General features: G+C 42.0%; 1 protein-coding gene across 4 annotated transcripts in view; it reads right to left on the reverse strand.

Moving 5' to 3' along the window:
* Nucleotides 1-27,695, reverse strand: part of WAPL (WAPL cohesin release factor) — a 533,375-nt gene that overhangs the window by 280,390 nt on the left and 225,290 nt on the right. For 3 of the 4 annotated variants that reach the window (XM_029609312.1, XM_029609311.1, XM_029609313.1), the window contains exon 6: nt 1,883-2,041. In XM_029609312.1, the coding sequence (XP_029465172.1) occupies nt 1,883-2,041 (159 nt within the window). The remainder of the gene's footprint in view (nt 1-1,882; nt 2,042-27,695) is intronic. The other variant, XM_029609314.1, reaches the window with a different exon arrangement.

The following is a 27,695-nucleotide window of genomic DNA, read 5'->3' on the forward strand; positions in this document are numbered from 1 at the left end:
GAGAGGAGCAAGCAGGAACATGCCACCAGTGCGCAGCAGGAAGCAATCTGCATTGTCATTGCTGTTGCTCGAAGACCTACTTAAGGATGGATTTCAATAGTCTGTCCTGAGTATTCTTCAATGCAGCCCCTCCCTCAATGGGAATCGTTGTTCGCTTTGAGACGGCACAGACCATAGCATCCACTTTCGGGAAACGCAGGCATTCCTTAGTCGCTGGCTCTAGAGGGTACAGAGCTTCCAAGGCCCGGCTCCCTTTGAAGCTGGCCTCCAGGGTATCCCACTCCAGGTCAATCAGTTCCTGGATGGCTTCCATCATTGGAAAGTAGCATGAAGCCTTACGAAGGGACACCAAGATGGGGTTCTTCTTTGGTTCCGCCATAGGTTCTGTGCCTGGAATACCCAGTGTCTTCAGAGTCTGGGAAACCAGGGCTGGTAATTCATCCTTGTGGAAGAAGCGAAGCATGGTTCGGTATGGTTCCATTCCTGGAGAGATTTCTCCTTCTTCCAGGGAGTCACCCTCATCATCTGAGGTGTCTGGGTCCCTGTCAGGGAAGTTCTTGGTTAGGCAAGGCATGTCTTGAGAGATCCGAGCAGGGCCAGGAGGATCTTGTGCTTCTGGCAGGGGTTGAGCCTGGGGCGCAGCCAGGGCTGATTGCGCCTGAACGAAAGCTTGCAGGCCTTGGAAAAATTCCAACCAGGAGAAGGTCCCTGGGTCCATGTTAATCCCATGGGGAGTCGGAGTAGGGGCCCCAGAGGTGCCCTCCTGTGAGGAAGCCATCTCGGAGATGCATAGATCCGGGGAGCTTTCGTCAGTAGTTCCGGAACCATCTCTGACAGTAAGGGACCAGGCTTTGGTTCCCCCTGGGCTTCTTCACAATGTTGCACAGGCAGGACTTCAATTCAGGCTGCGCAGCTCTTATGTGACAGGCTGTATAAAGAGTGCCTTCTTGAGCGCAGATGCCATTGTGTTTGCACGCGTGCAGTTATGCGCAAGGGTGCACTCAGTTGTGCACAACAGTTGTGGTGCCGCTGTGCATGCATCTGTATTGGATGCACGCAGGTTAGGCGCATCGGTCGTCCGGCCTAACCCGCGCGTACTGCCAGTCAAAAAGGGAAGTTGGCGCCGACGACCCCCCACGTGTAAAATGGCGACCCCCCCCCCCCCCCAAAGGGTCTCCACTTGTGTGGACCCTTGTACCGGATCGGGGCCTAGCCCCACCAAGGCTGCTCAACCAGATCGGTGCTCCCTTTTAACCTCGCCAGAGAAGAATTCGGTACAGCAATCCAAGCTCTGGAGACTGGAGACCTGAATTTAAAGATTTTTTCTTACCTGGTTTCAGCGCTTATCGATCGTGTTTCGGACGATCTCCAGCTGCGGGGGGAAAGGGAATTACCTTCACCGCTGTGCTCGGTTCTGAACCCGCTGCCTTTCAGTCACACTGGGGGCTAAGTCCACGCCGGGAACTGGCTACCGGACCAAGGCACACCTCTGAGGGATATCGGGGATCACCTCAGGAATTCTCAACTGGGAGAGGGACCCTTAGGTATCACCGCAGATCGAGCAGGGCTCGATCTTCTTTAAGGTAAATTTTGTTCCATTTTTGCTGTAATTCTTAACACTATTCTAGTGTGTAGGATAGTGTCCACATCTGCTACGAGACAGAGAGATACTGAAGAGCTAAGGTTACTGCAGGGGTATATCTAGAGTGACGTCAGCTTTGAAATCTGACTCCGTCTCCTATCTGCTAGCAGAAGAGCACAATACCCATTGGTCCTGAGTCCATCTGGCTACACGCTAGGAAAAGCTTAAATACTTCCTCTATTAAGATGAGACTTTGCTCTAAGAATGACAACTTAAAAAGACCAGAGACTGTTTACTTACTTCTTTGTGCTCTCTCCTACATTTTAGTGCAGTTACTATATCTTGATAGGGCTGTGTAGGTATTGTCACAGTTTTTATCACTTTGGGTGGTGGAGCAGGAGCTTTGAACACTCCATCATCTTTTGGACAGGAAGCCTCATTTGAAGATGGTCTAACCTGCTACAAATATAAAATACTAGTTTAAAGCAATGAAAGGTAACTTTAAATCTTGCAAACCTTAATGCTATTCCAGTTCAATGATGTTTGCATATAACCTGTCATTACAGTTTTCTGGTAACTGACATCAATATATGCTCAACAGAAAATCTATCACTCAGTAGACCCATAAATGTATATAATGTTTTCTTGAAAAAAGAAAATACTCTAAGAATATGTATACTGTCTCTCCCACTGTTGAAAGTATCATAATTTTTCTGAATGTACAAGCAATGGATATTTTTAAGCATGCTAATTCTCCAGAGCAAAACTTTCAGCTATAGAAATGTAAGAGAACTGTGCCCTCCCTATTAGAATTATACATGATTGAGAGGTAGAGTTCAGTTGTCACTTGGTTTGTGACCCACTATTTGGAAACAAAAACCCTCTACCGAAAGCTTTGTATATGGCCCATAGTAAACTGAAAAAAACCCACACAGCAGCACTAAAATGAAAACTGAGGATCTGTAATAAAGTCTTGATTCATGTTACTAAAGATCCTGATGAATGTTTTGTATTTTTTGATGAAGGACATTTGAGGGAACTGGTAAAATAAAATGACTACAATGCTAAATATTAATGATCTGCTTAGGAGCTCCATGCACAAAACTTTTCCAATCTATATGCAATCATCTACAACTATGGCTGCTTTGCTTGTAATGAAATTTTTTTTAGAACAATATAAAATGTGTTTATTCCAAGTGTATTCTTTTAGTCCTTATGGGCCACACAAAAGGCTATTAAGATGTGCACTATGAATATTCATCAGTTACACTTGCATTATTTGGTTGAATGATCAAATGACTTTGCACATTGTTTTTATATGATTAATTTCACACAGATATACAATACCATCATTTAACAATACATAAACACATTGTATGGAATTAGACATCAAAATCAGACAGCACTAAAAAATGATTTTTCCTTTACTGTAGTGTGACTGGAGACCTTTGTTTTACATTATTTTATTTTTCCTAGGAATCTCAATGCTAGAACAAAAATAAATCAGTGGGGAAAATGGCTTTGTTATAACATAGGAGAAAAATCTGAGAAAAACTATTTCCACTGATTTCTCTGTTATAACATTGAAATTCACAAGAAAAATTAAAAGAAAATTGAAAACACAGGTCACTAAGAGTTACATACATCTGTTAAAAGCCATTACAAAGTGCCATTCAGCATCAGCAACAGAGTAAAAAGAGAAATGTAGATACATTTTCAAAGAAATTACAATGTAATTGTATAATGCTAATATGCAAGTAATATGCTAGCAACCATTCAATGACAAGCAAGGATATGCTAAGAGCATTTTAGCAATATTCAGTCAATATCCCACACTATAGCGCCTGATTCACTAAGGCTTTTCTCTCATTTTTTTTTATCTACGGGGGGGGGGGGGGGGGGGGGGTGCGGGGGGACTTAAGTGAATCAGGTCCATAATAGCCTTGGCATTCATGTAGAAATTGTCTTCTGCTGGTAAGTTGACATTTCTCAGTAACCCTATGTACACCTGATCCCTCCAAGACTAATTTGCTGTCAGACTCCTAGATTCTTCCCTGAAACGATATCTCCTGACTGGTCTTATTTCTTCTCGAGATACCATATGAGATCAGTCTTACCAACACCCATACTGCTCCCAAACCATAGTGTGTGTCAACTACCTATTCTCTCATTGATCTTTCATGGCTTTTGCTTGCTTCTCCAATATTACTCTAACTTTCAAATGTTTTTACCATACTACTGGAATAGCAACACAGTGGCACAGGAAAGTCATACCCGACAGGCAAAATTGGTTCAAGCACGCTGCTGAGGGAGGGAGGCAAGATGATTGATGCTACTCTGCTGGACCCTACTAGCCACAGAGCAGCTCTGAAGGTCAAGTCCCAGAGTAAACTTTATTCTAGCCATCTAGGCCAAATCGGTTACCTGAGGCAACCAGGTAAGTCATGTGGAATAAAAGATTCTTTACAGGGGGGGAAAAAACCCCCCACTTCCACAGTACTTTCTCCAATCATCTCCTCTGTGTTCTCATTCCTGCTATATCTGCACTTGGCATGCAGACTGCCTGTTCAAGGCTCTGTTTCTTCTTATGCCAGTGCTATTCTGTCCCTTTCCTGGTCCAGTATATCCAGTATGTTACCTCTGATGATATATTTAAATGTATTCTTTTTATAGTGCCTCAAGTTCAGAGACCATACGTTAAGTAGCAATAGTATGATCTCCTGTAACATTGGCTTTCATAGTTAGCGATTTAGTTAAAAAGGGATACCATTATCAATAGCATTACAATACAAAAATAAAGTCACTTTCCTAACAATACCTTGTTAATTACATCAGCCTAGACCAGATAGGTATAGCATCACTTGTTGGGGTGAGACCAGCAACCTTTTAGCTCTTGAAGCTCCTGCCTGTCATTAGGTACAGGAGACATCACTTCTTTTCCCAACAGTTCACAATCTTGAATAGTAGTCTTGCAAAATAACTGATATTATGGCATAAACCCAAACTTATCAAACTCACCCTTTCTCAATAAAGATATACATGGTGATTTGTTCCAGTCTGGTGTGAGACCAACAGAAAAGAATTAACAGGTAAGTAACTATTCTGCTACATCTCACCTCAGACTGTACCAGATAGGACCTGCTTCAGCAGTACCCCTCTAGGAAAAGTGATAATGCTCTCTAGAACTCTGCATCCAATCACTGCATCAACTGATGCCCATTTATCAAACTGTTTGATGTAGGTGTGCTGTAAAAGGTGGGCTGAGTGGCAGGTTATTATATCACAAAATACAAAAACCACTCATTTACAAGCATAGAAGTCTTAGTTATAAGTGAGAATAAGCAATAAAAGCATACAAGATTAGAGTTTTGAATTAAGAATATATACAAACATACTTCCTCTCAGTTTCCAGTGAGTCATATCTTAGAAAATCAGAAACAGCACTGGAGATCAGGAACAATTCATCAGTCACTTCAATAACCAGTATAATATCCAACAAGCTTCTGTTCTTTCTCTGATCTAACCAGGCTGTCTAGACTTTGCTCTTTTATACTAATTTTCTTGATCTATGTCAGTTTCTTTCCTGGGCTACTCCCATATATTGTCATCTGCTGAGGTCTCAACTGCTATACTAATCATATCAGCATCAGTTAAGTGTGGTTCAGTTGCTGTCTTGCTTTCCCTATCTGCACCATTAGCCTCATGAATAACTGCTTGATAATATATTTGTTCAGTCCTACAAGCATTGATTTTTGCAAGCACCGACTACTGTAATGCGCTACTACTAGGCTTACCACACACCTCACTCAGACCACTACAAATTTTACAAAACACTGCTGCAAGAATTTTGACCGGAAAAAGTAAGAGAGACCACATCACCGAAACCCTAGCCGAGTTACACTGGTTACCTGTTGAGCAGAGAATACAATACAAAACACTTTGCATCATACATAAATTAATACATAACGAAAAAGCAGAATGGCTTAACACATCCCTCCACGTACACGTACCAAACAGAAACCTAAGATCAGCGAATAAAGCACTCCTTACTATCCCATCAATTAAGACAGCAAGACTAACTCAAGTAAGAGAGAGAGCACTATCCTTGGCAGGACCCACACTGTGGAATACCATGCCACTAGAGTTAAGGTTGCAAAAAGACAACAAAAATTTCAGAAAAGGCTTAAAAACTTGGCTATTCAAGCAAGCCTACCAAACAGAGAAGGGGAAACAGTGAGGCAGGCGAAGTGAGAGGTATGAACAAATAAAGTGTGTAGCTATATTTCTATTTGTTTTTACTCTACCTTCTCATTCTTCACCAGAAGAGAAATTGACACTTATAAAGTTAGAATTGTTTTTAAACTGATAATTCCTGGACAGTATTGTATCACAAACCAATTATATTATTTAGAAAACTATGTACCGAATCATTACGGCACTTGTGTAAATTAATATATCTCAGCATCCTTATTTTATGTGCCCTATTGTAAACCGTTGTGACGGATCCTTCTTAATGACAGTATAGAAAAGATTTAAATAAATAAAAATAAATATATCTGATCTCATGAAATTTCTTGTTACATGCAAGCTAAGAAAAACGGCATATGTATTCTCAGAACTTATAGGCCTTATGTCAAGCAATTATACTAATATTAGTGATTATCTTTGTTCCACTAATTTCTATTGTGTTACAAAGTTCTTCACGTAAACTAAATTCCTTAAATAATTTTTCCACATATGCACAGCAAGATCTTTATTTTTCTCTGCCTAGAAGGTAGCCATAGTCCTGGCAGAAAAAGACTTCACAAATTCTGTTATCTTAATTATCTATGCTATTATTGAAAATTATTTTTACCCATCTTGCAATAAAAGAGAAAGGATAGTGGTAAAAGGAGTTTTCTTTGAGGAGGGCATTATCACTAGTATTCTGCCTCAGAGATCGTTCGTTTTCAACATTTTTATGAGCAACATAACAAAAGGGCTGTCGGGAAAGGTTTGTCCTTTTGCCGATACCAAAATATGTGAGAGGGTGGACAGCCAAGGAGGAGAGGAAAACGAGGCAGAATCTAGCAAAGCTTGAGAAATGATCTAAGGTTTGGCAGCTAAGATTTAATGCTAAAAAATGCAGAGTAATGCATTTAGTATGCAAAAACCCAAGGGAAAGGAACAGTATTGGAGATGAAATTCTTTTAAGTACAAAGGAAGAGGGGGATCTGGTAGTAATAGAATCTGATAAGGTGATTAAACAGGGGCATAACTTTCAAAAAGCAGATAGAACAGCTTTTAAACTAGAACAAGGGGGAAAGCAGACAGCCACTCAGCACTGCATGGTTCGGAGAAATGTATCCCTGAAGGATACTAATGAAACAGGAGAGTTAGGGCATCCCAACAGAGAGGTTCCATTAAAAGCAAACATAGTCCATGAGCCTATATGTAAAAAATCAACGAAGCTAATGATTTCCAAATTATACCTAACAACTGAAAAGAAGGTTGTTAATACAAACAAAAAACACACTTTGAAATGTCTGTATGCCAATGCCAGAAGTCTAAGAAGTAAGATGGGAAGAATCAACTTGGTGGGGGTGTGGCACTTTATGTCCAGGAGCGTATAGAGTCCAACAGGATAAAGATCATACAAGAGACTAAATGCTCAGTAGAATGTGTATGGGTAGAAATCCCATGTGTGCTGGTAAGAGTATAGTGATAAGAGTATACTACTGTCCACCTGGACAAAATGGTCAGACAGATGATGAAATGCTAAGAGAAATCAGGGAAGCTAACCAATTTGGCGGTGCAATAATAATGGGAGATTTCAATTACCCCAATATTGACTGGGTAAATGTAACAGCAGGACTTGCTAGAGACAAAGTTCCTAGATGTAATAAATGACTGCTTCATGGAGCAATTTTGTTCAGGAACCAACAAGAGAGGGAGCTATTTTAGATTTGGTGAGAGAGGTAACTATGGAGGAGCCACTTGGCAACAGTGATCATAACGATCAAATTTAAACTAATAACTGGAAGGGGAACAATAAGTAAATCTGCAGCTCTAACACTAAACTTTCAAAAGGGGAACTTTGATAAAATGAGGAAAATTGTTAGAAAAAAACTGAAAGGTGCAGATGCAAAGGTTAAAAGTGTTCAACAGGCATGGACATTGTTTAAAAATACAATCCTAGAGGCACAGTCTATATGTATTCCACGCATTATGGTGGAAGGAAGGCAAAACAATTATCGTCATGGTTAAAAGGTGAAGTGAAAGAGGCTATTTTAGCCAAAAACACATCCTTCAAAAATTGGAAGAAGGATCTATCTGAAGAAAATAGGATAAAACAAACATTGTCAAGTTAAGTGTAAAACATTGATAAGACAGGCGAAGACAGAATTTGAAATGAAGTTGGCCAGAGAGGCAAAATCTCATAAAAACTTTTTAAAATATATCTGAAGCAAAAGTCCAACAGGATAAAGATCATACCAGAGACTTGGACCATTAGATGACCGAGGGGTTAAAGGGGCTCTTAGGGACTATAAGGCTATTGCAGACAAACTAAATGAATTCATTGCTTCCGTGTTTACTAATGAGGATGTTGGTTCAGACGAGCTGAACGAAATCACTGTGAACCTGGAAGATATGTAGGCCAGATTGACAAACTAAAGAGTAGAAAATCACCTGGAGCGGATGTGGTATGCATCCTGGGGTACTGAAGGAACTCAAAAATGAAATTTCTGATCTATTAGTTACAATTTGTAACCTATGATTAAAATCATCCATTGTACCTGAAGACTGGAGGGTGGCTAATGTAACCCCAATAATTAAAAAAGGCTCCAGGGGCGATCCAGGTAACTATAGACCAGTGAGCCTGACTTCAGTGCCGGGAAAAATAGCGTAAACTATTCTCAAGATCAAAATCGTAGAGCATATAAAAAGACATGGTTTAATGGAACACAGTCAACATGGATTTATCCAAGGGAAGTCTTGCCTAACAAATCTGCTTCATTTTTTTTGAAGGGGTTAATAAACATGTGGATAAAGGTGAACCAGTAGATGTAGTGTATTTGGATTTTCAGAAGGCATTTGACAAAGTCCCTCATGAGAGGCTTCTAAGAAAACTAAAAAGTTATGGGATAGGAGGTGATGTCCTTTCGTGGATTACAAATTGGTTAAAAGACAGGAACCAGAGACTAGAATTAAATGGTCAATTTTCTCAGTGGAAAAGGATATACAGTGGATTGCCTCAGAGATCTGTACATGGACCGGTGCTTTTCAATATATATATAAATGATCTGGAAAGGAATACGACGAGTGAAGTTATCAAATTTGCAGATGATACAAAATTATTCAGAGTAGTTAAATCACAAATGGATTGTGATACATTACAGGAGGACCTTGCAAGACTGGAAGATTGGGCATCCAAATGGCAGATGAAATTTAATGTGGACAAGAATAAGGTGTTGCATATAGGGAAAAATAAACCTTGCTGTAGTTACACGATGTTAGGTTCCATATTAGGAGCTACCATCCAGGAAAAAGATCTAGGCATCATAGTGGATAATAGTTTAAAATCGTCGGCTCAGTGTGCTGCAACAGTCAAAAAATTCAAACAATGTTAGGAATTATTAGGAAGGGAATGGTTAATAAAACTGAAAATGTCATAATGCCTCTCTCTCACTCCATGGTGAGGCCGCACCTTGAATACTATGTACAGTTCTGGTTGCTGCATCTCAAAAAAAGATATAGTTGTGATGAAGTTACAGAGAAGGGCAACCAAAATGATAAAGGGGATGGAACAGCTCCCCTATGAGGAAAGGCTGAAGAGGTTAGGGCTGTTCAGCTTGGAGAAGAGACGGCTGAAGGGGGATATGATAGAGGTCTTTAAGATCATGAGAGGTTTTGAACGAGTAGATGTGAATCGGTTATTTACACTTTCCAATAATAGGAGGACTAGGGGGCATTCCATGAAGTTAGCAAGTAGCACATTTAAGACTAATCAGAGAAAATGCTTTTTCACTCAACGCACAATAAAGCTCTGGAATTTGTTGCCAGAGGATGTGGTTAGTGCAGTTAATGTAACTGGGTTCAAAAAAGGTTTGGATAAGTTCTTAGAGGAGAAGTCCATTAATGGCTATTGATCAAGTTTAGTTAGGGAATAGCCACTGATATTAATTGCATCAGTAGCATGGGATCTTCTTAGTGTTTGGGTAATTGCCAGGTTCTTGTGGCCTGGTTTGGCCTCTGTTGGAAACAGGATGCAGGACTTGATGGACCCTTGGTCTGACCCAGCATGGCAATTTCTTATGTTCTTATAAAGTGACAGTATAACCCAGAAATATACTTGGTTGCATAGGGAGAAGAATGGTCAACCGAAAAAGGGCGGAGATTTTTTCCCTGTAAAGATCTCTGGTGAGATCTCACTTGCAGTACTCTGTACAATTCTGGAGACTGCACCTTCAAAAGGAGAGAAACAGGATTGATTTGGTCCAGAGATGGCTACTAAAATGGTTGTCTTCATTCTAAAACATATGGGGACAGCCTTAAAGATCTAAACAGGTATACCCCTAGAGCAGGGGTCGGGAACCCATGGCTCGCGAGCCAGATATGGCTCTTTTGAGGGCTGCATCTGGCTCGCAGACAAGTGTCGCCATACTTCGCGGTTCCCCGCTGACCCAGCTGCTCCCCGGTCCTCCGCCGCCCGGGCTTAAAATGCTGTCAGCCCGGGCGGAACGCGGCAGGACAGCTGGAGTCAGCGGCACCGGCGTGCTCTCTTCTCCTCCCCCCCCCCCCCCCCCGCGGCCCGGAAGAGGAAGTGGAGAGCATCGGGTGCCTGCGCGGGAAGAAGAGACCACACTAGCGTGGTCTCTTCTTCCGCGCAGGCACCCGATGCTCACCACTTCCTCTTCCGGGCCGCGGGGGGGGGGGAGGAGAAGAGAGCACGCCGACTGGAGTCATCCGGGTGCCTGCGCGGGAGTCATCGCGCAGGCACCCGATGCTCTCCACTTCCTCTTCCGGGCCGCGGGAAGAAGAGAGCACGCCGGTGCTCTCTTCTTCCCGCGGCCCGGAAGAGGAAGTGGAGAGCATCGGGTGCCTGCGCGGGAAGAAGACTGCAGCGCGGCTCGGAGGAAAATGAAAATCTTCAACCGCGGCCGATGGGACTCCACCTTCGCCTCCGCGAGGGCTGAAAATGAAGGAGGTTAGCGTTGGGAGGTGGCTGCTGCTGCCGCGAGTTCCCGGGGGGGGGGGGGGGGGGGAGAGTGAATGAGCGAGCAAGCATGTGTGTTTGAGATCCTGTGTGTGTGAGTGAGAGATTGCATGTATGTGAATGATTGATTGAGAGCCTGTATATGTGAAAGAGAGTATGTCTGTGATTGAGATCCTGCCTGTGAGAGAGAGAGCATGAATGTAAGTTTACCATTGGGAACCTGTATGTGTAAGTTTGTAATTGAAAACCTGTTTGTTTGAAAGAGTATGTGTGTATGATTGAGATCCTTTGTGTGTGAGAGAGATCATGTGTATGTATGATTAAGAGCCTGTGTGTATAAGTAAGAGAGAGATCATGTGTGTCTGTGTCTGATTGACAGCTGGTTTAGGTGATGGAGCATGTGAGTATGTGATTGAGAGCCTGTGTTTAAATGAGAGAGAGAGACCATGTGTGTCTGTGTGTGATTGAGAGCTGATTTAGGTGAGGGAGCATGTGAGTATGTGATTGAGAGCCTGTGTGTAAATGAGAGAAAGAGAGGACATGTTTGTAAGCATGTGAATGAGAGTCTGTGTGTGAGAGAAAAAGACAGCATGTATTTATGTGATTGAAAGCCTGTGTGTGTGTAAGCGTGAAAAGATAGACAGCATGTGTGTAAATGTGTAATTAAGAGCCTATATAAGTGAGAGAGAAAAAACATTTGTATATGTGAGTGACTGAGAGCATGTGTGTATAGGTGTGTCATTGAGAGCCAGTGTGAGAGAGCGCGCTGGTATGTGACTGAGAGAGGAGAAAGTTCCAAGCAAACCACCCCACCTCCTGCTAATTCAGAACAATCTCAGGACACCTGGATATCAAACGTTCCCAGGTATGCAGAGCAAAAAAATTTTTGTATCCTTATTATTTTTCATTACTGGATCTTTGTGTCTGCTATTTTGAAATATTTTGTTGGTATCTGGAAATGTTTTATATGAGTTTTTAATTATTGGATATTCCACTCATCAGCTGTTTCGAAATATGTTCTTTTTGTTAGTACAGTTTTACTGCTGATGATTTTATATTTCTTGATTTGTTTTATAAGGATGTGTGATGTTTCTTTTTTCCTTTGTTACACTGCATACAGAGACTCTGGCTTGTTGCAGTTTCCAATTCAGTTTTTGTCTGCATGCTTCTTGTTATGCGTTTTGGTCTCTTTATTCTATGTTAGGTGAGGGACAGCACGTGATTCAGGTGAGGTTTTCTGCTGGCGTGTAGTTTCTGTGTAGGACTCTATAGCAGCCTGACTTGGTCCGTTTTCCTAATAGGAGATGTATTGGTGTCTTAAGGCCTGGTGTAATATTTTCAGAGACTTATTGTACTTTAAAAGTGTGATCTTACATAAAATGCACACATTTACTTGTATTTAGTTTTAAACATATTGTATGGCTCTCATGGAATTTCATTTTAAAATATGTGGCGTTTATGGCTCTCTCAGCCAAAAAGGTTCCTGACCCCTGCCCTAGAGGAATGGTGAAATATGGGAGATATGATAGAGACATTCAAATATGTCTTTCTCCTGATCAACTTAAACCCATTTTAGAGGCTAGAAGATGTTAACATCTTCTCCTGCTCTCACAGAGATCCAGTAAAATCTTGTATTTTTAGCTTAAATTCAGGAATCATAGTAACTCGCTAATGCCTTTCCTTTATGGATTAGGTTTTCCTTATTTCTCCCATATTTTCTCTCCTTCCCAAACTTGTTTCTTTTATACAGGAGGCTATATTTATATAGGTCTGAATATATTATTCCTTGTAACAAAGGTTTGTTAATCTCCCTTTCTGTACAAAGTCATGTTGTGCTTTGTTAAACTGAAATTGCATTAAAAATAAAATAAAATCTCTCAAAGGTTTCCATGCACAGGAGGTGAGTTTTTCAATGGAAAGGAAGCTCTACAACGAGGGATCATGAGATGAAGTTGAAAGGTGGTAAGACTCAGAAGTAATCTTAGGAAATATTTCTTTACAGAGAGGGTGGTGGATGTATCGAACAGCCTCACAGTGGAATTAGTAGAGACAAAATAAAAATATCCTAATGTAAGAAAGTATAGGATAATTAAGGGGATCTCTAAGGAAGTGATGAAAATAAGAATGCTAAATTGATTGGATGGGCCATATGGCCGTCATGTTTCTATAGCAAATTACTCCAATATGCCCCTTAAGACAAATACCACACTCTGAATTCCAAGTGAGCTCAAAGTCAATCAACTAGAACTCCAAAATAAGTTAGCAGGTTTACAAAATACCTCTTTCATGGCAACAAAATCCATACTTTTTCCAAATGCTGTAGAAAGACTTAATAGTTAATTTCCTTGAGCCCGTGTGACTGATCACCGTTTTATACAGCCCTTTTTCTTCAGGAATTACCTCTCAATTGATGACAGTTTTATTTCATTAAGTTTACTGTAGAAACTAATTGTGTTGCTTTCAATGTATATAACCAAAAAGGATTATTTTACTAGGAAAGGATTTACATTTTTAAATTAAATTAAAATTCCCAGGCCAACAAATACTGTCTACATCAAGATCATCTTTTGACTGATGGTGTTCTTTTCTAATAGGAGCTTCAGAGAATCTAATAGGGACAGCACAAACAAGTCTGAAAACCAATACTGCAATCTGCATGGGGCCACAAGTATCATGGGATGTGAATGCTGCCAGAGCTACTCCAAAATTCTCTTGATAATTGACCTGGAAGGGAACATAAAGCAAAGTTCTGTGTGCAAGAACCTCTATTGCCACGGTTTACTTTCAGAATCTGTTGAAGAGATGTAGTGCCTTCATATTGAACTTAAGACTATGCGGTTTATAGCAAGAGATTATCGTTTTGGAAAGAAGATGCAAAATGCAGTTTGTGTTCCCATTTTCCTGCCTTCAGAATATTTCAGTCCACCTGAGAGTTTAATCTCCTTACTACATATACTACAGTAGGCTGTGGAGGTTCTTCTCTACACAAGATAAGATCTCAACAATCTTTAGCATCATAACTGAGTGCACAACACCCTCTTTCCATGTTGACATACACCACTGCGCAGCTTGACATACCCCAGGCACCAGATCCGTACGAAGCCTAATATTTTTGCTGAAGTAAAAATTAAGCTCTCTGAACCCTGTCAGCGGCAGTGCAGACAGTGGCCCACAGAAGGAGGAGGAGTGAGTGGTCCACACGGGCCAAAATGAAGAGGGGATGGTGTCATCAGCCCAAATGGGGCAAAAGGATGAAAAGACAGTATTAGCTGAAAAGGTAGTAGTGTCAGCAGCCCGCACAAACAGCAGTGAGCAAGTGGTTAGCAACAGTAGCCTGCGCAGACAGAAGTGAATAGGTCTCATCTTGACTGACCTGGAAAGTTGCTGCTTGCTAGTGGTATGATCCATACCGATTATGAAATTGGATTTTGCAGAATATTTATTTTATTTATTTAAATGATTTTATATACCGATGTTCATGTACTGGTACATATCGCGTCGGTTTACAGAGAAATAGTTAGAAATTACAAATAACAATTAAAAAATAAATATAAAAGCGCTAATTAAAATAAATAAAAAATAAAAGCGCTAATAATTAAAAAATAAATATAAAAGCGCTAAATAAATAAGTAGAGCACAGTAAGCAGGAGACTGCTATCAAAGCAAAATTGCAATGTTGGGGGCTGAGAGGGCAGAAGACTGCTGAGTACAGGGTGGAGGATTGTGGAGAGAGACTAGCTGGGAGGAAAATTTGAGGGGGGGATTTGAAAGATTTCTCAGACTGTTCCTTCTTTGGCCTTCCTATGTGAAAACATAAGGCTGATTTGTGTCTTATACAAGAGAAGTCTGGTCAGTTTTAAATGTACTCGTATGATTATTTCTATAGTTTGCATTTATTATAATTTGATGTTATATGCTCTGTACATCTCTCAGATGATTTTTGGGCTGTATATAAAGTGAAATGAAGGATGGTGTAATATTTTGTTTGTGAAGTAAAGTTCAATCATTCTTAAACCTGGCTCCTAGATCCAAAGCATGTGTATGACAGCCTGCATGACTAACATAAATGTCCAACCTTCATCGCTGTGGTGAACCAGAGACTAAATTGTCATTAGACCTTTGTCAACTGCCCTTACTCCAAGACGGTCATATAGAGATCTCTCTGCTTGGTAACAAAAACCCAAGACCAAAAAAGCTTCTGCAGTCAAGCCCACCCCTCAGGCAGATATGAATACATTAAGATGAAAGTTCATACTCTTAAAGCACACAAAGGCAAGCCTTTCTCCAAGCTCCTTTTGTGGAGTTGCCACAAAACTCCTAGTTATCTGAGCCAGGTGCACTAAAAATAATTTGTTCTGGAAGCTTCTTCGATAGCAGTGTCATGGAACCTCTGGGAGTTGAAAAGATACCGTCTTATGAATTCCTTGCAAGACTAATTTATGACCTTTTCTCAGCTAGTGGCTTGACAGAAAATGAGAGAACTTTCTTGGATTCAGTATAATCTATCAAAATTTCTTCTAGTTTTGCCCCAAACATCACAAATTCCCTTAAGGCAAGTGCTGAAAAGGTGCCTTGAAAGAGAAATCAACTGATTACTACCTCTTCTGGCTCTGATCATTCATGTCATGGGTTTCATCGCCAGAATTACTGACCCATATGTGGTGAAAGATAGTTTTTCTCTCTCTGGCCAAAATTGACAGGGGACTTTGATATTCTGGAAGAAAATCAGTCCCACCTAATAATTCTATTCTACAATACTTTTAGATATGCAAATGGAGAACATTGTAACCTGCAGGAGGAAGCCATCTAGCTAGAAGCAGTGCCCAGTAGAGATGTGAATCGTGTGATCGATCGTCTTAACGATCGATTTCGGCTGGGAGGGGGAGGGAATCGGATCGTCGCAGTTTGGGTTTTTTAAATATCGTGTAAATCGAAAACCGGCACACTAAAACATCCCTAAAACCCACCCCGACCCTTTAAAATAAATCCCCCACCCTCCCGAACCCCCCCAAAATGCCTTAAATTACCTGGGGTCCAGAGGAAGGGTCCCGGTGTGATCTTTTACTCTCGGACCTCCGTGCGTTGTAGAAATGGCGCCGGCGCCATTTTGTTTTTTTGTCCCCCGACGTCAGGAGCGTAGGAGATCGCTCCCGGACCCCCGCTGGACCCCCAGGGACTTTTGGCCAGCTTGGGGGGGGGCCTCCTGACCCCCACAAGACTTGCCAAAAGTCCAGCGGGGGTCCGGGAACGATCTCCTACCGCGAATCGTTTTTCCGTACGGAAAAACAATTCGACTGCAGGAGGTCGTTCTGGACCCCCAGGGACTTTTGGCCAGCTTGGGGGGGCCTCCTGACCCCCACAACACTTGCCAAAAATCCAGCGGTGGTCCGGAACGACCTCCTGCAGTCGAATCGTGTTGCCGTACGGCCGGCGCCATTTTGCGCAAAATGGCGCCGGCGCTACCTTTGACCTGTCATATGACAGGTCAAAGGTAGCGCCGACAATTCAAACATGGCTGAAGCGCCATGTTTGAATTGTTCGACAACTGTAACTATTACCCTTGATGAAGGACTGGGAGATGGTGAAAGCAGTCCGAAACACGGCTCCGTGTCGGGTCAGCACTGTGAACACTGTCATGGTTTTTGACTGAAAAAGCGCTACAATCCAGATAAGTCCAACCATTTAAATGATGGATTATACACATGGAATAATGCCAGTCAGAGTTTGAAATAGTCATTGACTTTATCAGTTTTAATTTGCAAAAGAAAACTCTCTCAAAAAAAATATCTCTAACATCATGACCTATGATTATGCATAAGGCCGAGTTGAATAGGCGAAAGCCCTAACGAGGAAGCCTATTATGAAGGTCATTGCCTAAATATTTTTGGTGGTGCAGCGTCGCAAAAGATCGACATCGTGTGAAAAGCTCTGGGTTATTGTATGTATATTGTTTGTTCCCAACACTTTTCTACAATAATATCAAGTCCCACTCTAGTTATCTTTAAGCAGCATTTTAAGAAAACATGAGTGATCAGACAAAACATGTCATTTTTAATGTGTGTCCAATTAAACTATTTTATGCATCACAGAACAACACAATCATTAAACAAACTACAGCAATAAAGGAAATAAAACAGTCTTGTTGAAACGTTTGCATATCCTTGAATGTTTGGCTGATAATACACATTCAAGTTGACACAGGTTGAGATGGCAATGAAGGGTAGGTATCCACATCTGTGCCTTGTTTGATTGTAATTAAACAGTCAATGAGTTTCTTAGCTCGAGAAACCCTTGTGCATTTTATCTAGGGCTGCACTGTTTTTGGTTTGAAGCATGGGGAAAGCAAAATAACTGCCAAAGGATCTGCAAGCAAGAGAGTTTAACTTTATAAACAAGGAAAAGGATATAGCAAATGTTGCTTACCTGTAACAGGTGTTCTCACAGGACAGCAGGATGTTAGTCCTCACATATGGGTGACATCACAGGATGGAGCCCAATCACAGAACACTTTTGTCAAAGTTTCTAGAACTTTGACTGGCACCTACTGGCCATGCCCAGCATGGCATCAAACCTGCAGCCAGCAGGGGTCCCCATTCAGTCTTGTTTAAAGCTACTTGAAGTGCCAAAAATAAAATAAGAAAACGTAACGAACCCAACACCGCGGGGTGGCAGGCAGGTTTCGTGAGGACTAACATCCTGCTGTCCTGTGAGAACACCTGTTACAGGTAAGCAACATTTGCTTTCTCACAGGACAAGCAGGATCGTAGTCCTCACATATGGGTGAGTACCGAGCTGAGGATGTCCGAGAAATGCACCAAATGTACCCAAACACGTGCAACAGACACAACAATTGGGGTGAAATTTGGTAGAGGGCATGCTGAACCCTAATGGGCAGGCGGAAGGGTATTGGTATGTCAAGTTGCAAAAAGGTTACGCAAGACAGACTGGCCAAAGATGGAATCTTGACTTCCAGCCTTGTCTAAGCAATAATGGGCTGAAAAGGTATGGAGAGAACTCCAGGTAGCAGCCCTGCAAATGTCAGGAAGCGGCAAAGAGCGTAAGTGCGCTACTGAAGTCATCATGGCCCTCACAGAGTGTGCTTTAACACGGTCTTGAAGTAGAATGCCTGCTTGCTGATAGCAAAAGGAAATGCAGTCCGCTAACCAGGAGGAGAGAGTCTGCTTACCTACAGGTTGACCCAATTTGATGGAATGGAAAGAAACAAACAATTGAGTGCTTTTCCTGTGGGCAGCTGTACGGTCTAGATAGAATGCTAGAGCACGTTTACAGTCAAGGGTATGCAGAGCTTGTTCTCCTGGATTAGAATGGGGCCTGGGAAAGAAGGTAGGTAGTATAATGGATTGATTGATATGAAACTCCGATACTAACTTAGGTAAAAGTTAGGGTGAGTGCGGAGTACTACCCAGTCGTGCAGAAGTTTAGTGTAAGGCAGATAGGTAACTAGGGCCTCTAACTCACTAACTCTGCGAGCGGATGTGATTGCCAGAAGAAAAATTGCTTTCCATATGAGATAGCAAAGATTGCAGGATTGGAGAGACTCAAATGGAGGTTTCATGAGCCGACCCAAAACCAGGTTGAGGTCCCAAGAAGGGGCCGGAGGGTGCAGTGGAGATTTGAGATGGAGCAAGCTCTTCAAAAAACGTATTACAAGGGGTTGTACCGAAATGGTTACATACCCAACATCTTTATGGAAGGCGGCTATCGCACTGACATGCATCCTGGAGGACATTTTTAGACCTGACTCTGATAAGTGCCAGAAATAGTCCAGAAACTTTGCGGTGGAACAGGTAAAAGGATCAAGTGACAGTGAGGAACACCATGACAAACCTGTTCCATTTGTAAAGATAAGATTTTCTCATGGAAGGCTTCCGTGAAGCAATCAGGACACGGGAAACTGGCTCCGAAAGGTTGAGTGGCTGAAGAATTAACCTTTCAACATTCAGGCCAACAGGGATAAGGCCTGAAGATTGGGGTGGCGAAGGCACCCCAAATTCTGAGTGATGTGCCTGCGAATGGAAAGGTCCTGAAGTATCGGAAGCCACCCTTGGCATGGCCAGTGAGGTGCTATCAGGATCATGGATCCCTTGTCCTGATGTAACTTCACGAGAATCTTCGAGAGAAGTAGAAGTGGAGGGAATGCATATAGAAGACCGGTTGCCCACGAGAGGGAGAACGCATCTCTTGGCTGTCAGTGTTGGCTGCGAGTGCAAAGGATCTCTACTTTGCGGTTTTGAGGTGACACAAAGATATACGTGAGGATAATCCGAATGTTGGAATACCGAGTCCGCTACTGTGGGGTTGAGAGACCACTCGTGCATCTGAAAGGTGCGACTCAGCTTGTCTGCCAACACATTGTCCCCTCCCGGCAAGTAAGTGGCCCTGAGGTACATCAAATGGGAAAGGGCCTCCGCCCATATCTGTGCCACTTCCTGACAAAGTAGGTAGGAGCCCATCCCTCCTTGCTTGTTGATATACCACATGGCCATCTGGTTGTCCATCTGGATCAGGATGATCTGGATGGACAGGCAATCTCAAAACACCCTAAGAGCATATCTGATTGCTCGTAGCTCCAGGAAATTGATTTGGTGTTTGGCTTCCTCTGGAGACCAAGCTCCTTGGGTTTGCAAATTGGCGACATCTGCTCCCCAGCCGAGGTTGGAAGCATCGGTTGTAAGAGTTATTTGAGGATCTGGAGCCTGGAAGGGTAGGCCTTGGAGGAGATTGATCTGATTCTTCCCCCAAGCTAGAGACTGATGAAGTGGGTCGGTAATGTGGACAATGGTTGATAGTGGTTGAACGGATTGAGTTCATTATGACCTTAGAGTCCACTGCATGACTCATGGCCAAGCGGGCCATTGGGGTAACCTGTACCGAGGACGCCATATGTCCCAGCAGGATGAAGACGTTTCTTGCAGTCGAACGGTGTTGAGACTGTAGCTGGTGTGCGAGAGAAATGAGAGTGAGAGCTTGCTGTAGAGGCAGAAAAGCCTTTGCTTGAAAGGTGTCCAAGTCTGCCCCTATGAAGGACAAAGTTTGAAATGGGACTAAGCAGGATTTTGCGTAGATGACAAGAAATCCTAGCGAAATCAGTATGTAAGGTAAGATGTAGGGACGACAGAGCAGCTTGCTGAGTGGGAGCCCTGATCAACCAATCGTCGAGATAAGGGTAGGCGTGGACATATTGAGTCCTGAGGAAGGCTGCTACTACAAGACACTTGGTGAAAACTCATGGAGTAGATGCTAAGCCGAACGGGAGCACTCTGTACTGATAGTGCTTGGGGCCTACCAGAAATCTCAGAAATCTGCAATGAGATGGAGTTATCGCAATGTGTGTGTACACGTCTTGGAGGTCTAGAGAGCAGAGCCAGTCCCCTCTTTGCAGAAAAGGAAGGAGGGAACCCAAGGTTACCATGTTGAACTTTTCTCGTTGGAGGTACTTGTTGAGGGCACATAGGTCCAATATTGGACGAACGCCACCTGATTTTTTTGGGGATTAGAAAGTACTGGGAATAGAATCCTAGGCCCTGTTGGGAGTAGGGCACTGGTTTGATTGCTCTGGATTGAAGGAGGAGTGAATGGTCTGATGTTTCCCACATCAGCCGAGGTGGGGAATCCGGTGGGATGGAGAGAAATTTCAGGTGATAACCCTGAGAGATTATAGCAAGGACCCACGGGTCCGAGGTGATTGTGTGCCATCTGTTGTTGAAATGGCACAATCGACCTCCTACCGGTACCTGTGGCAGAGGAAGCTGGCTGCCGCTCTCTATGCAGGAGTCCAAAAACCAGAAGCAGGGCCCGGCTGAGGAGCTGCTTGCGATTTTTGTTTTTGAGGTTGACGAGGTTGAGCCTTTTGGAAAGGCCTCGTAAAACGACCTCTAGACGGTGGTGGCTAGGACTTCTTTGGACGGAAGAATGACTTTTTGGTGTCCTTCCTAAATGGTTGTTTTTCAGAAGGCATCAGAGAGTTTGCGAAGGGTCTCATGATGCTCCTTGAGTTCCGCCACTGTCTGCTGGATCCGTTCACCAAACAGATTGTCCCCGATGCAAGGCAGATCAGATAATCTGTCCTGTACTTCAGTGCGCAAGTCCGAAGACTTAAGCCAGGCCCATCTTCTTGCAGAAATAGCAGCTGCCGAAACGCTCGAAGCGATGTCGAAGATGTCATAAGAGGACCTTATTTCATGTTTCCCCACTTTGAAACCTTTGTGAACCAGGGCGTATCTGCTTGAATAAGACCCTATTATACTGGGTCATATAAAGCTGATAAGAGGCGATTCAAGAGATGAGCATGGATCCCTGGAAGACACGTCGGTCAATGGCATCCAGGAATTTCTGGTCCTTGCCTGGAGGGAAAGAAGAGTGGGGCTTTGAGCGTCATGCCCTCTTTTGGGCAGATTCTACCACCACAGATTGGTGATCCAGTTGAGGTTTTTGGAACCCTGGAGCTGAATGGACCAAGTAAGTGGTGTCTGCTTTTCGGTTAACTGAAGCTACCGAACCAGGGTGTCCCCAATTCTTTTTGAGAAGATCCAAAAGAACCTGATGGATAGGGATGGAGGTGATTTCCTTGAGAGCATCCAGGAATTGTAACAGCTCCATCATCTGGCGTCTATCATCTTGCTCAGACTGTAATTGGAAGGGAACCGACTCAGACATTTCCTTCACAAAATTTATGAAGGACAAGTCCTCCGGAGGAGAACGCGGCGATGGCAAATCATCTGTGTCTGGGGAGGAATTGTCAGTCTAGGTGTCACAGGCATCCACACCTGTCCCTCTAGGAACCTGAGAGGGATGGGACGAAGGTATTCCTGAAGGTCCCGATCGAGGCTCTGAAGGAATCGAGGGCACCGATGGCATCGATGGATGGATCGGTGGAGCTGCGGGTTTGATGCCATGCTGGGCATGCCCAGTAGGTGCCAGTCAAACTTCTAGAAACTTTGACAAAAGTGTTCCGTGATTGGGTTCCATCCTGTGATGTCACCCATATATAAGGACTACCATCCTGCTTGTCCTGTGAAAAAAAAAAAAAAAGATATCCAAAGGGGCGGAGTCAAGATGGCAGTATGCAACTAGCGTCTCCTGAGCTGCCTGCTTACCGCGCTTCATTTTTTGGCAGTGTTTCTTCTTGATATGCCTCTGAAAAGGAAGGGCAGACTACAGGTGTTTCCCTCGGCACCCTCTCTCCCTTCAGGTCAGCGTACCAGGAAGGAGCTCACTGTTAATTACTCCTTAGGAGATGCGGTCCCCGCTGATAGTATCTGGAAAGGAGCCTCCGAATCGTCTGGGAAAATATCATTAAGTTAAGGTTACCACCGGCACATTCCACCCCTTTTCCTCAGAGTGCGACACTCACAACCATGGGAACGACTCACCAGATGGCTGCGGCAGAGGGAGGGGGTGGCTAGAGCGATGACATCGATGGCAGGGGAAGTGAGTTGCCTCGACAATATTGCCACTGCTCAAGTAGCTTCTTTAAGTGGAGGTGAGTAAACCTTGATTTCTACTACTAATGAACAATCTAACCTGAGCGGGTTTTTTCAACATCTCTCCCCAAGCCGGCCGAGGTGACCATAGACTCTCTATGGGACTTGGTGGCTAAGCTGGGCCCAGCATTTCAAGAATGCTCTCGTCAGATAAAGCAGCTTTCTTCTAAAATGGACACTCTGTCCATGAAGCAAAATTATTTTATTTATTTAAAAATGTTTGTATACCGCCTTTACAATTCAAAGAATTAATCAAAACAGTTCACAATAAAAACGTACATAAAATTCAAAGCAATCAGACAATACACAACATATAATATATAATAAAAGCCCATCATAAACAAAAAACAAAAACAAAAATGAAAACAAAACCAGAACTTAATATATGGAAATTAGGATGTAGTCAGTGAACTAAATGCTTGCTGGAATAGGTAAGTTTTTCAATAATCACAAAAACCAGAAGCAATCCACCTCTCAAAATGATCAATAATCAAAGCAAATAGAGAGGGAAAAGGATCACAGTCCAATCACACAAACATAAAAATTTTTCAAATCGCAAATGACAATATCATAAAGACAGCTCTCATATTTCAATCTGCAGCCTCTCGCCGCACAATGGGCAGCAAGCTGTATTCAGCCTTCAGAGCAATGTGATGTTTCAATCATTTGTCAAAAACATTACTTTTAATAAATTTTTATTCCCAAAAATATTTTATATAAAGAACATTTAACTACCAAATGTTTTTTCAAAAACTCCCACATTCTAAACAAAAATTGTTAAGAAAAGAATACTTAGCCCAATCGCTGAAACATTTAAGCCAAGCAAAAATAGCTTAACAATCGCAATTCACAATTTTCCCGACATGATTCATGTTTCAACTGGTATCTCAGTCTTCCTCAGGGGATTTTTTGTGTAACTTCCTATAGGCAAATATTCTTCAAACCCGGACAGCAAAATCCGTCTCTACAAACAAATTCAAAAAATGGAGCGGAAGACTGAGATACCAGTTGAAACATGAATCATGTCGGGAAAATTGTGAATTGCAATGGTTAAGCTATTTTTGCTTGGCTTAAATGTTTCAGCGATTGGGCTAAGTATTCTTTTCTTAACAATTTTTGTTTAGAATGTGGGAATTTTGACATTTTTGTGGGAGTTTTTGAAAAAACTTTTGGTAGTTAAAAAAACGTTCTTTATAAAAAATATTTTTTGGAATAAAAATTTATTAAAAGTAATGTTTTTGGCAAATGACAATAAATGATTGAAACATCACATTGCTCTGAAGGCTGAATACAGCTTGCGGCCCATTGTGCGGCGAGAGGCTGCAGATTGAAATATGAGAGCTGTCTTTATGATATTGTCATTTGCGATTTGAAAAATTTTTATGTTTGTGTGATTGGACTGTGATCCTTTTCCCTCTCTATTTGCTTTGATTATAGGTAAGTTTTTAACATTTTTTTGAATTGTTGTACAGAAGAAATAAGCCAGAGAGAATCAGGGAGTGAATTTCAAAGAATAGGGCCAGCTACTGATAGAGCCCTTTTCCTAGTTAATTCCAGTCTGGCCAGCTTAACTGTAGGTATGTCCAGAAAATTCTTAGAAAGTGATCTGAGTTGTCTGGCTGGTTTGTAAATGCGGAGGTTAGAGCAAAGCCAAGTTGAGGTTGTATTTGTAAATAAGTGCATGAATAATAGTCAGTACTTTGTAGTGAATTCTGTATTTAACTGGTAACCAGTGAAAAGAGAAAAGAACAAGAGTAATATGTGATCTGCGGGTAGAACCTGATAAGATCCGAGCTGCAGAGTTCTGTATTAGCTGTAATGGAAAAATAGTTGAGTCTGATAGCCCTAAGAATAGAGCATTGCAGTAATCCAATCCAGAAAATATCAGACTGTAGCACTGTGCGAAAGTCGTGAAGAAAGAGAAATAGATGAATTCTTTTCAGTATATGAAGTTTGAAAAAAGATTTTTTTGTAATATTAGAAATGTGGTTCTGCATTGAGAGGTCTGAGTTGATTATAACCCCTAAACTACTAGTAAAAGTACCTACAGGAATGGAAATACCCTTGAACAGTAAATAAGGAGGAGGAGCTAGTGAAAAATTGGTAATGGAGGATAAATAAGTCAGAGTGGTCTTTAGATGGATTTAGTTTCAATTGATTGTGATCGAGCCAAGAGTTTATTGTAGATAAGTATAATGAGATTAATGAAAAAGTATCGGACCAAAAAGTTTGATAGGGAACTAACAATTGAATGTCATCCGCGTAAATTCGAAAATAGACATTAAGGGCTGCAAGAATGCGACAGAGAGGAAGTAAATAGATGAAAGAGTAAAGGGGATAATGAAGAACCTTGTGGAACTCCAGAAGCAGATGGGTAAGGTTCTGATGAATGATTATTAACTGTTATTTGTAAGTAGCGATTTGCTAAAAAAGATTGAAACCAAGAGAGAACAATGGACTGAATCCCTAGGGATTTTAAACCAGAAAGAAGTATATGATGGTCCAGAGTGTCAAACGTAGTGGATATATCTAAAGAAATAAGAATGTATTCTGTGTAAGCATCAAAGCCTCGAAAAATTGTATCAAAACAGGATAGAAGTAGTGTCTCTGTGGAATGGCCTTTTCTAAAGCCATGTTGCCCAGAATATAAGAAATGTAATTCTCAACTGACTAATCATACCAACAGAATTAAAAAGATCTTGGATTGGTCATGCATAATTATTTCCAATATATGGGGGTAAACTTCATGGGTCAGTTTGTCCACATTTTTCCTGTCCTGGCTAAAGCCATGCAGGAGAGGAGAAAAGGTTTCCTGTCTTTACGCCAGGAGACACAATCTCTTGGAGCAACCTTTCAGTTAAGGTACCCATGTAAATGCATAGTGACTATTTATTTTTTCTTCCTGAACTCAAGGTATTTCTTGATTCTTGTAAAAGGTTGCTCCCATCCTCTTCCTCTGAGAGTCCCATAACTTAAGAATGTATATGGTAAAATAAACAAGTTGAAGCTACTCATATTATTTCCTGTTTTGTGCTCCTTTTGTGGATCCACCCTTTTTCAAGGATTTGTGGTCAAATTGTAAACATTTAGTTTCCTTTAAATACTACTTTAATATTTTATTCTCCATTGTTTCTGTGCAAAGATAATGCTTTGTAATTATGTTAAAATTCAATAAAAATAAAATAAAATATATATATCCAAAGGTTTGAAAATGCCAATCAGTAACTGTTCAAACTCTGATCAAAAAATAGAAAATTACAAGTTCATTAATACCAAGACAGAACAAGAAAGATTTCACACAAAATTGCCAGGAAAATTTGTTGAGATACAAAGAAAAACCCACAAGCAACTTCTACTGAAATACAGGCTTCTCTGAAAGAAAGTGGTGTGGGTGTTTCAGTATTCACATTAAGAAAATACTTGAACAAAAATGGGCTGCCAGAATGGGCTGCCAGAAAAAAAATCATTGCTGCACCAATGCCACAAAAGAGATCACTTACAATATGCCAAACAGCACATCAAAACTTCTGGAACAAAATAATTTGGAGTGATGAGACCAAAACTGAACTTTATAGCACAACCATAAATGCTATGGGGCCGATGCAATAAACTGCGCATAAAAGACATGGGTCCAAACTGGGTGCCTGTTTTGGGGGGGTTTTAATGCATGTACATTCACCTCTCTTGGGCATGCGATGCAGTAGGTAAATGAGTTGCTGCACTAAAATGGACATGCAAGGGATAAATTGTGCATTCCTAGTGTGTCCTTGGCATTGAGCGCCCAGGAGATGTGGCTGTATGCGGGTTATGAAAACAGACGTTCAATATGAGCGTCCATTTTATCCCAATACCGGAACAATAAACACGGTCTGGAGCATGTATATTGGGCACGTATATTGGATGCCCAGAATTTTATTTTACCTTTTTATTTTTGTCCCCTTTTCATTTTGTCAGGATACAGCTTCCTGTGGTTCCTCTGATTTAGTATTGTCATGATACTAAGTAGTAGGCACCAGAGAGAGCAGGAAAATTTGTTTTTTGTGAGCCCTTACATAGAAACATAGAAATGACGGCAGAAGAAGACCAAATGGCCCATCCAGTCTGCCCAGCAAGCTTCACACATTTTTTCTCTCATACTTATCTGTTTCTCTTAGCTCTTGGTTCTATTTCCCTTCCACCCCCACCTTTAATGTAGAGAGCAGTGATGGAGCTGCATCCAAGTGAAATATCTAGCTTGATTAGTTAGGGGTAGTAGCCGCCGCAATAAGCAAGCTACACCCATGCTTATTTGTTTTACCCAGACTATGTTATACAGCCCTTATTGGTTGTTTTTCTTCTCCCCTGCCGTTGAAGCAGGGAGCTATGCTGGATATGCGTGAAGTATCAGTCTTCTCCCATGCTGTTGAAGCAGAGAGCCATGCTGGATGTGCATCGAAAGTGAAGTATCAGGCACATTTGGTTTGGGGTAGTAACCGCTGTAACAAGCCAGCTACTCCTCGCTTTGTGAGTGCGAACCCTCTTTTCTTCTCCCCTGCCGTTGAAGCAGAGAGCTCTGCTGGATGTGTGAAGTATCAGTTTTTCTTCTCCCCTGCCGTTGAATCAGAGAACTATGCTGTATATGCATTGAAAGTGAAGTATCAGGCTTATTTGATTTGGGGTAGTAACCGCCGTAACAAGCCAGCTACTCCCCTCTTTGTGAGTGTGAATCCTTTTTTCCACATTTCCTCTTGCTGTTGAAGCTTAGAGCGATGTTGGAGTCACAGTAAGCATGTGTATGTTTATTTAATAAGGGTATTGACTCCAGGCACTAGCCATCATTCTGGCGAGTCACCCACTCTTCATTGGCAGCCTCTTGACTTTATGGATCCACAGTGTTTATCCCACGCCCCTTTGAAGTCCTTCACAGTTCTGGTCTTCACCACATCCTCCGGAAGGGCATTCCAGACATCCACCACCCTCTCCGTGAAGAAATACTTCCTGACATTGGTTCTGAATCTTCCTCCCTGGAGCTTCAAATCGTGACCCCTGGTTCTGCTGATTTTTTTCCTACGGAAAAGATTTGTCGTCGTCTTTTGATCATTAACACCTTTCAAGTATCTGAAAGTCTGTATCATATCACCTCTGCTCCTCCTTTCCTCCAGGGTGTACATATTTAGATTCTTCAATCTCTCCTCGTACGTCATCCGATGAGGATCCTCCACCTTCCTGGTCGCCCTTCTCTGTACCGCCTCCGCAGAAAGGCTTAACACCAGCTCCGGGGCTGGCATTAAATTTGTCATGTTAACAAGGGTGCACTGGAGGAGCTAAACTACAACAAGTAAGTTTTTCTTGCTGAATTCAACTGTGGACATCTTATTTGGGAGTAGGAAGAAGGGAGGAAGCCTTTGATTGGCCAGTGAGGCAGGCATTGCAT

This window comes from Rhinatrema bivittatum, chromosome 7, assembly GCF_901001135.1.
Source record: "Rhinatrema bivittatum chromosome 7, aRhiBiv1.1, whole genome shotgun sequence".
In the NCBI taxonomy this organism is placed as follows: domain Eukaryota; kingdom Metazoa; phylum Chordata; class Amphibia; order Gymnophiona; family Rhinatrematidae; genus Rhinatrema; species Rhinatrema bivittatum.